Source organism: Nerophis lumbriciformis, linkage group LG31 (genome assembly GCF_033978685.3).
Source record: "Nerophis lumbriciformis linkage group LG31, RoL_Nlum_v2.1, whole genome shotgun sequence".
NCBI lineage: Eukaryota > Metazoa > Chordata > Actinopteri > Syngnathiformes > Syngnathidae > Nerophis > Nerophis lumbriciformis.
The window spans coordinates 1,905,001-1,920,000 of record NC_084578.2 but is presented as its reverse complement, the minus strand read 5'-3'; the positions used below and the strand labels follow the sequence as shown (position 1 = coordinate 1,920,000).

General features: G+C 41.6%; 1 protein-coding gene across 2 annotated transcripts in view; it reads right to left on the bottom strand.

The window, feature by feature from the left end:
* ttf2 (transcription termination factor, RNA polymerase II) overlaps nucleotides 1-15,000 on the bottom strand; it is a 42,056-nt gene that overhangs the window by 4,202 nt on the left and 22,854 nt on the right. For both annotated transcript variants that reach the window (XM_061926113.1, XM_061926114.1), the window contains exons 14-20: nucleotides 12,730-12,975; nucleotides 8,713-8,801; nucleotides 8,208-8,368; nucleotides 5,142-5,318; nucleotides 3,347-3,405; nucleotides 2,329-2,482; nucleotides 2,183-2,265 (exon numbers count right to left, since the gene is read on the bottom strand). In XM_061926113.1, coding sequence (XP_061782097.1) covers nucleotides 2,183-2,265; nucleotides 2,329-2,482; nucleotides 3,347-3,405; nucleotides 5,142-5,318; nucleotides 8,208-8,368; nucleotides 8,713-8,801; nucleotides 12,730-12,975 — 969 coding nt within the window. The remainder of the gene's footprint in view (nucleotides 1-2,182; nucleotides 2,266-2,328; nucleotides 2,483-3,346; nucleotides 3,406-5,141; nucleotides 5,319-8,207; nucleotides 8,369-8,712; nucleotides 8,802-12,729; nucleotides 12,976-15,000) is intronic.

Below are 15,000 nucleotides of genomic sequence, written 5' to 3'. Positions count from 1 at the left end.
ATATATATTAGGGCTGCAACTAACAACTAATTTGATGATCGATTAATCGATCAATAATCGGATAAAAGAGACAAACTACATTTCTATCCTTTCCAGTATTTTATTGAAAAAAACAGCATACTGGCACCATACTTTTTTTTGATTATTGTTTCTCAGCTGTTTGTAAATGTTGCAGTTTATAAGTAAAGGTTTATAAAATAAAAAAATAAAAACTTAGCGTAACATTAGCTCATTTTGCGGTGTGTGTGTGTGTTATGGACAGCAAAGCCCCGTCTGTCTGTTATTTCACGTTACCTTTTTCTGTGTTGATTGAGCTGTGTTGAAGCAGCAAAAAAGGACATTATGTTAAATGAAGAGTTTCTGTCTCTGATAGTTGATATAATAATGTAAGTGCATCATAAAGCCTACATGAACTCCATGGTGTTCAGGGATGAATAGTCTCTCCTATTGCTATTGTACCATTTTTTCAGCTATAGTTACATTAATCATTAGTAATGCAGCAGCCTAGTTTTGAATGGCAGGGTCCCTGCTATCACATGTTAATAAAAATATAACAATTACATAATAAATCAACTACAGGCTTCCCAAATGCAACCACCCACCCACCACCACGAAAAGAATACCTACCGGAATTAATAAAAGGCTATCGATGCTGTCATCTAGCAAAGCTGAATTTGACCAAGCAACCCCCCCGTACCAAAAAGCCCTTGATGAAAGCGGATACAATTTCACCCTCACCTATGAACCCACGCCAGGAAACCAACCAAAAAAGAACAGAAAACGAAACAACATCATCTGGTACAACCCCCCATACAGCAAAAACGTCTCAACTAACATTGGACACAAATTCCTCACTCTGATTGACAAACACTTTCCCAAAGACAACACCCTAAGAAAAGTATTCAACAAGAACAACATTAAATTGAGCTACAGCTGCATGAACAATATACGACAAATCATCTCAAACCACAACAAAACAATTGCAAATGAGCCGTCGGCCCCCAGACAGAGCGACTCCAAAACCAACAAAGGCTGTAACTGTCGAAAGAAACCCGATTGCCCTCTCAACGGGGGGTGCTTACAAACATCAGTTGTCTACCAATCTAAGGTAATACGCAAGGACATTAACACATCCGACACATATGTAGGATTAACCGAGGGAGAATTCAAAACCAGATGGAACAATCACAAGGCTTCTTTCAGGAACCAAAACCTGCGGAATACCACAGAACTCAGCAAACACATTTGGGACCTCAAAGACAATAATGTTGAATATTCAATAACATGGCAAATTCTTGCATCCAGCACACCTTACAATAGTGGTAATAAAAGATGCAACCTATGCTTGAAAGAGAAACTGTTTATTATTTACCGTCCAGACCTGTCATCCCTCAACAAGCGCAGCGAAATTGTAACAGCATGCCGCCACAGACGGAAACACCTCCTAGGTAACACATGAGCCAATCACCACGCCCCTACGCCAGCCTGTACCCACCCACTCTGTGCCCTATATAAACCATGGTATGCGAATGCTCCCATTAAAATCTCCTGATGATTGAGGGTACCACCCCTCATGAAACAGGCCTGTAGAGATGAAATAGTCTTGTGATTTTTTTTCCCCACACATACATACATATATACACACACATACATACATATATACACATATATATATGTATATTTGTATTAGTGTGTATATATGTATACATACATGTATGTATGTATACATTACTAACATATTTCACTGAAATGAAAATGCTGCTTTATCCCCCAAACGAGCTGAAAACATAGTACTGTTGCAGCATAGAATTCTGGGTAAACACGTGTCATCTTCGATGGCCGAGTCGTTCCCTTTAAGGAGCAAATATGGACATAACTTTGGCAACTAGACTGTTTGGCGGGGTTGACAACACACACATGCCAGCATTCTCAACCCAATAATGAGCTTCCAATCCTGGAAACCAGCAAAAGAACAAATCCTTTTTTGGGGGGCAATTTGAGTCAAATATTGTAATTTGATTGATAATTTCTACATTGGTGGTAGGTTTACGTACACTTCCCCATCTTTTAGGTTCAGACCATTTCACGGTTAAACCGCTCTGGTTTTCAGGCTCACCAGTCCAGGTCAGCAAAGGATTACGTCCTTCAGTATTTGATGGTCTCAGCAGACAGTCGGACTCACCAGTGCATGTCCATGAGGAAGAGGTGGTTCCCGCCCACCAGGTTGAGGCCGACGCCCCCGGCGCAGAGGGACAGCAGCATCACCTTGGAGGGGAAAGTTCATCAGTTCTGGCGCCGTCCCACGTCAGAGACACAAAACGCGGGCACCTGTGCTCCTCGGGGGTTGGTGTTGAAGTCCTCCACCCGGTCCATCCGCCGCTCGGGGTTGACGGTCCCGTCGATGACGGTGTAGCGCAGGCCCATGAGGCGCAGGCGGGCGGCCATGATGTGGAGCATGCTGGTCCACTGGGACACGATCACGCTGCAACAAAAACATCATTCTGACGCTTGACACTTCCACCCTGTTGGCTTACTACGGTGGTGATAGATCAACACATCTGCCTTTTTTGGACTCCAAGGAGACTGACTGCATGATTTGGATTAAAAACCTTAATGGCCACATGCGTGGACAGCACCTTTTAGCTCTTATTTCCAAAATTGTGTACACTACTGCATTGGGGTCTTATGGCCACTTATGTGGACACTTATACTGCCATCTGGTGGTGTCAGAAGAGTATAACATACAATGGAATTTGGAGGGAAAAAAAGTGTAAAAATAAGAATTAGCATGTCACTAAACATGAAGTACACGTTTGTGTACTTATGGACTAAGGACATCATATCAAAAGATGATTTTTAGTTTTTATTCTAATTAGGGTCCAATAAGCCCAAATAGCAAAGAGAGAAAAAAAAAAGCATGTAAACAAACAACTTGGGCCTTAAGAGGGTTTTTTTGTGCATACATTGATTTAAGGATGAAAAAGTGATATCATTGTAACCAACTTGATTATTTGTACTGTTCAATGTGCTCAAAGAGTCTCTTCTAACCAAGATTTATTGCTAAAATACTGTAACTTGATTTGTAACTCACATACCCTCTATGTATTTGTTTATCGTTTCAATATTGTTGTGTATTTTCAATCTTGTGTCATTTAATTGTGGATGTTAGATGCACCATAAAAGGACTCCAGATGGAAATGAGCATGGTGCTAAATCTGGTGCAGCCATCTTCTTAATGGAACTGCACATTGTCCTTCAAATAAACAAATACAAATATACTTTTTTTGACAAAAGAAACTTTAAGTATTGTTCTGAGCGTTTAAATAGAGAAAAGCCAAATAATGACCTTTTCTGATTGTCCTCCTTCCCTCGGATTGCCTCCAGCTCAGAAACGATGGCAGAAATCTGTATTGAAAGGAAAAAAACATGTTCGAACTGGAAGATGCAATTTAAAAAAAGATGCGCGTGAATGCTGTAGATGCAATATGTGCAAAAATAATAATAAAATAAAATATAATAAAATAAAAAAAATGAATTGAAATGGGAAAAATAAAATAAAATAAATATAATAAAATAAAAAAATGAATTGAAAATGGAAAATAAATATATATATATATATATATATTAGGGCTGCAATAACTAATCGATTATAAAAATAGTTAGCGATTAATTTAGTCATCGTTTCGTTGGATCTATGCTATGCGCATGCGCAGAGGCTACTTATTTTATTTTTTTATTTTATAAACATTTACAAACAGCTGAGAAACAATAATCAAAAAAAGTATGGTGCCAGTATGCTGTTTTTTTCAATAAAATACTGGAAAGGATAGAAATGTAGTTTGTCTCTTTTATCCGATTATTGATCGATTAATCGAAGTAATGATCGACAGATTAATCGATTATCAAATTAGTTGTTAGTTGCAGCCCTAATATATATATATATATATATAATAAAATAAAGTAAAAGATAATTAAATAAAAAATGTATTGAAAAAAAAATATATATATATAATAAAAATAAAGTAAAATATGATCAAATAAAAAATGAATTGAAATAAAATAAAATATATATATATATATAATAAAAATAAAGTAAAATATAATTAAATAAAAAATGAATTGAAAAAAAAAATAAAAATAAAAATATATATATAAAATAAAAATTAAGTAACAAATAAATAATTTAAATGAAATAAAAAATAAACAAAATTTAATTTAATTAAAATATAATAAAATAAATGATAATACATTTATTTATTTATAATAAAATAAAATAAAAATGAATTGAAATGAAAATAAAAATATAATATAAATTAAATATAATTAAATACAAAATAAGTGAAATGAAATAACCAAAATTAAATTAAAAATATAATAAAAAATTAATTGAAATTAAATTTAAATTTTTTTTATATATATAATACCCATCCATCCATCCATCCATTTTCTACCGCTTATTCCCTTTTGGGGTCACGGGGGGCGCTGGAGCCTATCTCAGCTACAATCGGGCGGAAGGCGGGGTACACCCTGGACAAGTCGCCACCTCATCACAGGGCCAACACAGATAGACAGACAACATTCACACTCACATTCACACACTAGGGACCATTTAGTGTTGCCAATCAACTTATCCCCAGGTGCATGTCTTTGGAGGTGGGAGGGGCCTATCCCCAGGTGCATGTCTTTGGAGGTGGGAGGGGCCTATCCCCAGGTGCATGTCTTTGGAGGTGGGAGGGGCCTATCCCCAGGTGCATGTCTTTGGAGGTGGGAGGAAGCCGGAGAACCCGGGGGGAACCCACGCAGTCACAAGGAGAACATGCAAACTCCACACAGAAAGATCCCGAGCCCGGGATTGAACCCAAAACTACTCAGGACCTTCGTATTGTGAGGCAGACGCACTAACCCCTCTTCCACCGTGCTGCCTATATATAATACAAATAAAGTAAAATATAATTACATTAAATATGAATTGAAGTTGAATAAAAAAATGAAAAACTAAATCAAATTAAATAAAAACCTAGCTGACATGTCCAGATCCAGCAGGACGGTTTGATACCGGAACGCTTCCAACGGGATGAAAACTGGGGCAGAAGAAGGCGGACAAAGAGGAAGGAGACTCCCCTCCAGACCCGGTTGCTCACCTTGGTGCTCACGGTCTGGTCCTCAAACAGCTGCGAGGCGAAACGCGTGCCGTTCAGGGCCACCGTGTCTTTGGCGGCGTCTGGCGGCGAGGGCCCGGAGGAGAGCGAGAGCGCGTTGAGCTGCTCCTCCAGAGACAAGACGATGCCGTCGCCTTCCAGCTCCGACGAGTCCAGAGTCTGGGGGAGGAGTCTTTAAGTTGAAGTGTAGTGGGAATTGTTTTTTGCCAACACCTGGTTATTGGCTCCAATAATTCATGAAGGTAAGCTCATGAAGCAGTAAACTGAATGTTGCGGACACGTTTGTTACTGCTAACACGCCTCGGAGACTTTGTATGTGTAAGTAATATGTAACTATAATTATTTGATACTTGTTTATATTGACTAATGTCAAGTTTTGCTGTTCAATGATTATTACCTATGTCTAGCTTGTGTGCTTAGCTGTTGTGTAGCTGCTAGCTCCTACTAGCCTATAGCCTAGCATGTTTACCTTTTGTTCATGACTTTAGTCAAATACAACAAATCGTGCGCTTATTGTAGGACATTTAGATGTTAACTGTCTGTCATCTTTGTACCAGTAAACACTCTGCTTGTATCGCACATGATATCACACACACACAAGTAAACACGCCGAAGGACTGCTCGTATCGCACATTATATCACACACAAGTAAACACGCCACAGGACTGCTCGTATCGCACATGATATCACACACAGGTAAACACGCCTCAGGACTGCTCGTATCGCACATTGATATCACACACAAGTAAACACGCCACAGGACTGCTCGTATCGCACATGATATCACACACAGGTAAACACGCCGCAGGACTGCTCGTATTGCACATGATATCAAACAAGTAAAAACTCTGCAGGACTGCTTGTATCGCACATGATATCGCACACAAGTAAGGACACTGCAGGACTGCTCGTATCGCACATGATATCACACAAGTAAGTACGCCGCAGGACTGCTCGTATCGCACATTATATCACACACAAGTAAACACGCTGCAGGGCTGCTCGTATTGCACATGATATCAAACAAGTAAAAACTATGCAGGACTGCTTGTATCGTACATGATATCGCACACAAGTAAGGAGACTGCAGGACTGCTCGTATCGCACATGATATCACACAAGTAAGTACGCCGCAGGACTGCTCATATCGCACATTATATCACACACAAGTAAACACCCTGCAGGACTGCTTGTATCACGCAGGACAGCTTGTATTGCACATGATATCACACACAAGTAAACACGCCGCAGGACTTCTCGTATCGCACATGATATCACACACAGGTAAACACGCCGCAGGACTGCTCGTATTGCACATGATATCAAACAAGTAAAAACTATGCAGGACTGCTTGTATCGTACATGATATCGCACACAAGTAAGGACACTGCAGGACTGCTCGTATCGCACATGATATCACACAAGTAAGTACGCCTCAGGACTGCTCATATCGCACATTATATCACACACAAGTAAACACCCTGCAGGACTGCTTGTATTGCACATGATATCACACACAAGTAAACACGCTGCAGGACTGCTTGTATCGCGCAGGACTGCTTGTATTGCACATGATATCCCACACAAGTAAACACGCCACAGGACTGCTCGTATCGCACATGATATCAAACAAGTAAAAACTATGCAAGACTGCTTGTATCGTACATGATATCGCACACAAGCAAGGAGACTGCAGGACTGCTCGTATCGCACATGATATCACACAAGTAAGTACGCCGCAGGACTGCTCATATCGCACATTATATCACACACAAGTAAACACCCTGCAGGACTGCTTGTATTGCACATGATATCACACACAAGTAAACACGCTGCAGGACTGCTTGTATCGCGCAGGACTGCTTGTATTGCACATGATATCCCACACAAGTAAACACGCCACAGGACTGCTCGTATCGCACATGATATCACACACAGGTAAACACGCCGCAGGACTGCTCGTATTGCACATGATATCAAGCAAGTAAAAACTATGCAGGACTGCTTGTATCGTACATGATATCGCACACAAGTAAGGAGACTGCAGGACTGCTCGTATCGCACATGATATCACACAAGTAAGTACGCCTCAGGACTGCTCATATCGCACATTATATCACACACAAGTAAACACGCTCCAGGACTGCTTGTATCGCGCAGGACTGCTTGTATTGCACATGATATCCCACACAAGTAAACACGCGCAGGACTGCTTGTATTGCACATGATATCCCACACAAGTAAACACGCTGCAGGACTGCTTGTATCGCGCAGGACTGCTTGTATTGCACATGATATCCCACACAAGTAAACACGCCGCAGGGCTGCTCGTATCGCACATGATATCACACACAAGTAAACACGCCGCAGGACTGCTCGTATCGCACACAAGTAAAGACACTGCAGGACTGCTTGTATCGCACATGATATCACACACATAAATGGATATGGAGAGCCCTACTAGCTGCTTTAAGTGAAGACTGAGACATGAAGGCAGGTACGGGTCTGGTCCTGACAAGGATGCACAGGTGAGAGAAGGACAAGGATGCACAGGTGAGAGAAGGACAAGGATGCACAGGTGAGAGAAGGACAAGGATGCACAGGTGGGAGAAGGACAAGGATGCACAGGTGAGAGAAGGACAAGGATGCACAGGTGGGAGAAGGACAAGGATGCACAGGTGAGAGAAGGACAAGGATGCACAGGTGAGAGAAGGACAAGGATGCACAGGTGAGAGAAGGACAAGGATGCACAGGTGGGAGAAGGACAAGGATGCACAGGTGAGAGAAGGACAAGGATGCACAGGTGAGAGAAGGACAAGGATGCACAGGTGAGAGAAGGACAAGGATGCACAGGTGAGAGAAGGACAAGGATGCACAGGTGAGAGAAGGACAAGGATGCACAGGTGGGAGAAGGACAAGGATGCACAGGTGGGAGAAGGACAAGGATGCACAGGTGAGAGAAGGACAAGGATGCACAGGTGGGAGAAGGACAAGGATGCACAGGTGAGAGAAGGACAAGGATGCACAGGTGGGAGAAGGAGCAAGTACCTTTTTGAGCAGTGACAGGTGGCAGCAGCATTGGCGCAGACGCAGCAGGAGGGACAGGATGTGTACGGTGCTGGACGCCTGCTGAGGCTGCTGGGAAGTGGAGGGGTCCAGGTGGTCCAGGTGGTCCAGGTGGGACTGGGACAGACCAAAGTCTTTGGCCACTAAAGGAAACATGAGCAGTTTTACTCACAAGTTTTCCTCACTTCAAAACAACAACATTGTGACCAAAGTGATGACTTCTATTTTGGATTAGTCGTCTGCAGATTGTCAGAAACACAACTTGATTTTAACCTCATGTAATTAATGCACTCATAACACCATGTGATCACATGACTTGATTTTAACCTCATGTAATTAATGCACTCATAATACCATGTGATCACATGACTTGATTTTAACCTCATGTAATGACCGACATGGACCAAGTGGAATCCCTGGAAAGGTGTGTCCCGCCCTACCGGAGCACACCATGTGACTTCCTGTGTGAGGAACGCTGAGGTGGCACCTTTGTCGAAGGGGTTTGACGCGCCGCTGCTGCCTCCGGTCTTCACGTCGCTCCCTTCATGCCTCTTCAGGTAGTTCTGCAGGGTGGACCTACCAACACACACCACTAGGGGTCACCATACACTGCAAACTAGAGATGCGCGGATAGGCAATTTATTTCATCCGCAACCGCGTCAGAAAGTCGTCAACCATCCGCCATCCACCCGATGTAACGTTTGATCAGAACTGCACCCGCCTGCCATCCGCCCGCACCCGCCCGTTGTTATATATCTAATATTAATTTAAAAAAAAAAAAAGGGTGAAAACTACGCGAATTGCACCTTGTGCAGACAAGATTTTTCGATCGGACACGGAGGAATTAGCGATGTAAAAGACCACGTTGGGACAAAAAAACACAAGTCTAATGCCGTTGCTAGCGATACAAGTGGAAAACTTTCAACGTTTTTCGTCGCCCAAACAGATTCTTTGGATGTGATAAATGCCGAAGTTTTATTTACGGAGGCAATAATTGAGCATGGACTTCCAATCGCACTGGCTGATCACATGGGACAGTTAAATGTTTTTTAATGCAACCTTTAAAAATCATTACGCGGTGATCGCGGTCCCAAAAATAAACTTTTCTTGCATGATAATGTCCAGAAAAATTCGCTTTATATTACTATAGAGTCCTTTTAACGAATGAGTTTGATGGTTTATCACAAACCTTAAATGAAAGAAGTCCTTTGTTCTCCTGCACCATGCATGCGCTTTGGCCTTGCTTCGTGTTTGGTGCGCAATCCTGTCGGCTGTATTTCACAGCACGACATACTGTTAAAAGTGTTTATACTATTTATGCTTTCAAGTCCAAGTTGAAGAAATCTTGTTAAATGTTGACAGCATAACTACCAAAATACAGAAGTATGTTCTTAATATTTTTGCAGTGCTATTTCTGTTGAAAAGTTCAAATGATTACATTAGAGATGTGATGTGCCACTTTTCAAGTGTCTGATGGCTTCAATTAATTTTCATTAATTTTTCATATTTTGAATTCTTTTGAAAGGCTTACAAAAAAACTACATTTGAATTGTAATTCCATGCTATTGACAGGACTATTAATTTTAATGAAGTTAGCTTACCATGTTTACAGTATGATAATTGTGATAGAAATGTGAATTTTAGGCACAGAATATTGAACAAGGCAGTAGATTATACAAGCTTGGACAGAAAGTTAATAATGACACCAATTTTTTTTTTAATGGAATTGTTTAGTACTGTTTTACCATTTGTTTACTGTAAAAAGTGTTTATACTGTTTATACTTTCAATGAACAAATTGAAGTCTTGTGAAAGGTTGACAGGATAACTGGCATTAACTGTCAAAATAATTTCAAACTATTGAAGTTAGCTTACAGAATAAACATGTCAATCAACCCATATGATTTTTGCTGTAATATTTTTGTTTTGAAAAGTCACTGTGACTGATAGAAAAGTGATGGTTTTAGCAACATTTTAACCTGTCTGAATGCTAATAATCATTTTGCGTCGGGGGGCGAAGCCCTGAACCCTCCACCAGGACTTTGTCCTGGACCTACCGGGGCCTGCGGCCCTTGGACCCTGGCTACTAGGTTTTTCTGATTTCAAAAGTTGGCAGGTATGGTGAGGTTATAAAGCTTTTGCCTGTTAAAGAAAGGAGACTGATCCAATGCAGCACAGACATTCGCGTGCCACGCTGTCACGACCCAGACGCACACCAGTGCGCAATCATATGGGAGCCGCGCTGAGCGCACCTCCAAGCGCGTCTCGCTGCCGGCGACGGCCGGGTATGGGCCCGACGCTCCAGCGCCATCCATTTTCAGGGCTAGTTGATTCGGCAGGTGGGTTGTTACACACTCCTTAGCGGGTTCCGACTTCCATGGCCACCGTCCTGCTCTCTATATCAACCAGGGTGAGCCCCACCCCTTTCGTGAGCGCACTGCGCGCGGAGTGACCCCTGTTACGCGCCCCCGGCAACAGGGGTGGCGGGCAGGTAAGCTGCGCGGGCGGAGCGCGCGGAGTGACCCATGTTACGAGCCCCCGGCCACGGGGGTGGCGGGCAGGTAAGCTGCTTACCTGCTGCGCGTGACGCCGGCCGCGGCGAAGGCGGACGAGGCGGGGTGTCGGTGCGGTGGGCGCGGTGGTGACCCTGGACGTGCGTCGGGCCCTTCTCGCGGATCGCCTCAGCTACGGCTCCCGGTGGGGCCCTCTCGGGGGAAGGGGCCTCGGTCCCGGACCCCGGCGAGGCGTCGCTTCTCCGCTCTTTTTTTTTTTTTTCTTCTGTTGTGGCATATGCAGCAGGTGCCTGCTCGTTTTTCGTATGTGGGTAACAACATTTAACTATGTATATATATTTCCCAATTGGTTTAACTGCCACCCGCAAAAAAAATAAAATAAAAAAAAATAAAAATAAATATCTAATTAATCCGCCCGACCCGACCCACGCGCGGATAAAATCTTATTTTTTTTAATTTCATCCGCCCGAGCCGCGGACTCCGCGGTTGTGTCCGCAAACCGCGCATCTCTACTGCAAACACTGAAATCTAAGTACCGTAAGATGAAATATCTCAAATAAGGCTGATATTTGCTTATTTTCTGTCTAATAAGATCATTCTGCTCACTTAGCAGATTTTATGTTAGCGTCTTTTACTCCTAAATTATCTCTCGCAGTTAAGAAATATATTCTTAACGTTATAACTAGGGATCATGTTCGAAACCGGTTCTCCCGGTTGTTCGATAAGAAAAGAACCGATTCCATGGACTCTAATCCCTTTTTTGAGAACCGGTTCCCAATATTGAGTTGGTTCTTTATTCGAATCCCTGGGAACAAATCCCGTCCCACAGGAAATGCCCTGTGGGGCGGCAATGCTACGCCCATTTGATTGTAGACTCTTACTGACACCTTGTGGCGATATGAAAATACTACGCGTCATTAGTTTGGGCACTTCCGGGTTGGCGACGTCTGTTCAGTTCATGAGACAATTGAGAAGTAGACAAGTTGTGTTAGCTCTTACAAGCCTTGGAAAAGATAAGTCTGTAAGTAAACTGTTTAACTTGTTAACGTAACTCAATATTAAGGTGGAAAGTGGTTAAATGTGATACTAAGATGTTTATTGACAACAATTTTTGTGCACTGTTTCAATAGATGTTTTGAGGAGTCGTGTATTTCCACCATTGAAATAATTTTATGGAAGAAGAATTGTTGATTGATGACTGTGGTGTTCTTAGTGTCATAGTGTGTGTAGTTAGTATGTTCCAATAGCAGCAGAAGTGCACTTTTTGGAGAGCTGTATTATTTTCAGTTTTGTGCCCAAGGGACTGATTTTATTTAACACTACATTATTATTTATACACCTATAGTGATCACAGAGAGAGGTTGTTTTTGTGTTACTGTATATATTTGTTTTTCTGAAAAATCCCAGTTAATATACTTTGGGTAACAACAGTCAATATTTCTTTATTTTATTTTTTTAGGGGGGTAACAGTCAAGATTTATTTTTTATTTTTTCTTATAAAATAAAAGTGAGCTTTTGTTAAACCAAATATTGTGTTTTTTTCATATGCAACAACCTATCTGGATTCGATAAGAGAATCGATAAGGAATCGTTTCGATAAGAGGATTCGATAATGGGCTCGAACTCGATAATTTCTCATCAAACATCATCCCTGGTTATAACGTTAGAAATATAATTAATTAATTAAATATAATATAAGCCAATCAGGTAACAGTATCAATATATGTTGCGATAGACACGTAATCAATATCAATAAGTGCCATTCCGACGCATCACTGGTCAATAGCAGGTGAATAATAGTCTATATTTATATATTTTATTCATATAATATACAATTTTAATTTGATTTCACATTAAAACCCTCCTTTTTTTGAAAGGTGTGGCAGCTTTTATTTTGCCATAGGGCGAGCCCTGCCTCCAGAGATACCACACTTCCGTTATCATTTGGTCCATGTACTTCTTGCCTGTTGGTATCAAAGTCGTTCTTCTCACCTGGATCGGTCAAAGACCACGTCGTAGACCGCCTGCTCGTCCGCGGACAGTTTGAGGCGGTGCACCATGCAGGTCCGAGCAGGAAGCGCCACCAGGGGGTTGCCGGACGAGTCCCGCTGGTCCTTGGTGCGGCGCAGGAGCAGAGTCCTGGTCAGGATGTTGAGTCTGTCCCGGCCCCGCTTGGAGCCGTTGTCCACCTGCGCCTTCCACACCTTGTACTCGTCCAGCGGGGAGCAGCGCAGGAACCTGCAGGACAAACACCACCAACACAAATATTTGTTTCCATTTTAAAAAAGGATTTAAGTGTTGGGTTTTTTTTAGTTATGGAAACGATTCCCAAGTATAAAAACTGTTTTCTGCAAATGAAAAACTATTTATGAATCCACTATGGACTGGACTTTCACAATATTATGTCAGACCCACTCGACATCCATTGCATTCGGTCTCCCCTGGGGGGGGGGGGGGGGGGGTTACTCACATATGCGGTCCTCTCCAAGGTTTCTCATAGTCATTCACATCGATGTCCCACTGGGGTGAGTTTTTCCTTGCCCTTATGTGGGCTCTGTACCAAGGATGTCGTTGTGGCTTGTGCAGCCCTTTGAGACACTTGTGATTTAGGGCTATATAAATAAACATTGATTGATTGATTGATTGATTGATAAATATAAAAACTTTTTTTTCCAATTTAAAAAAATGATTCAAATATAAAACAATTTCAGTTAAATTAACGATTCAAAAATATAAAAAATAATTGTATTTAATTAACGATTCATAAATATACTTTTTTTTTTTGTAAATTACAAAAACGTTCCACAAATATCAAAATAATTGTACTTACCGTATTTTCCGCACTATAAGGCGCACCTAAAATTTTTTCTCAAAAGCTGACAGTGCGCCTTATAACCCGGTGCGCTTTATATATGGATTAATATTAAGATTCATTTTCATAAAGTTTCGGTCTCGCAACTTCGGTAAACAGCCGCCATCTTTTTTCCCGGTAGAACAGGAAGCGCTTCTTCTTCTACGCAAGCAACCGCCAAGGTAAGCACCCGCCCCCATAGAACAGGAAGCGCTTCTTCTTCTACTGTAAGCAACCACCCGCCCGCGTAGAAGAAGAAAAAGCGCGCGGATATCACCGTACGTTTCATTTCCTTTGTGTGTTTACATCTGTAAAGACCACAAAATGGCTCCTACTAAGCGACAGGTATCCGGTTCATGAAAAGACGCAATCTCTCCATCCGCACACGGATTACTATTTCACAGCAACTGATATTCCTGTGAACCGCACTGTGGATACAACGGGAGCACGTACGGTGAATATTCGCACCACAGGGAATGAGAAGTCATCCTTCACTGTGGTTCTAGCTTGCCATGCTAATGGCCAGAAACTTCCACCCATGGTGATATTCAAAAGGAAGACCTTGCCAAAAGAGACCTTTCCAGCCGGCGTCATCATAAAAGCTAACTCGAAGGGATGGATGAAGAAAAGATGAGCGAGTGGTTAAGGTAAGTTTAAGTTTACGCGAAGAGGCCGGGTGGCTTTTTTCACGCAGCTCTGTCCATGTTGATATACGTATGTTTGTGATTGCACATTTGCGTACATTTTGGGAGTGAACAGAGTTGTTAGAACGCTGGTTTTTAATATATTATTAAAGTTTGACTGACCTATCTGACTGTTTTTTTGACATTCCTTTAGCGCAGTTAGATGCGGCTTATAACACGGGGCGGCTTATAGGTGGACAAAGTTTTGAAATATGCCGTTCATTGAAGGCGCGGCTTATAACCCAGGGCGCCTTATGGTGCCGAAAATACGGTAATTAAATTAACGATTCACACATATAACATTATTTTTGGTTCATTATAAAGGCGATTCACAAGTCAAAAAAATGATTTTCTTCCAAATTTAAGTAAAGGACATTATTCTAACAGTTTTCTGCAAACAACAAACAATTTCTAAACATTAAAAAAAAAAATATATATATTTAAGTATAAAAATTAAATACGTTCAATTCAATAAACGATTCACAAATGTTAAAATGTTATTTAATAAAAAATGTTTTCACAAATACTTCTGAATACCGTATTTTCCGCACTATTAGCCGCACCTAAAAAACCACAAATTTACTCAAAAGCTGACAGTGCGGCTTATAACCCGGTGCGCTTTATATATGGATTAATATTAAGATTCATTTTCATAAAGTTTCGGTCTCGCAACTACGGTAAACAGCCGCCATCTTTTTTCCCCGTAGAAGAGGAAGTGCTTCTTCTTCT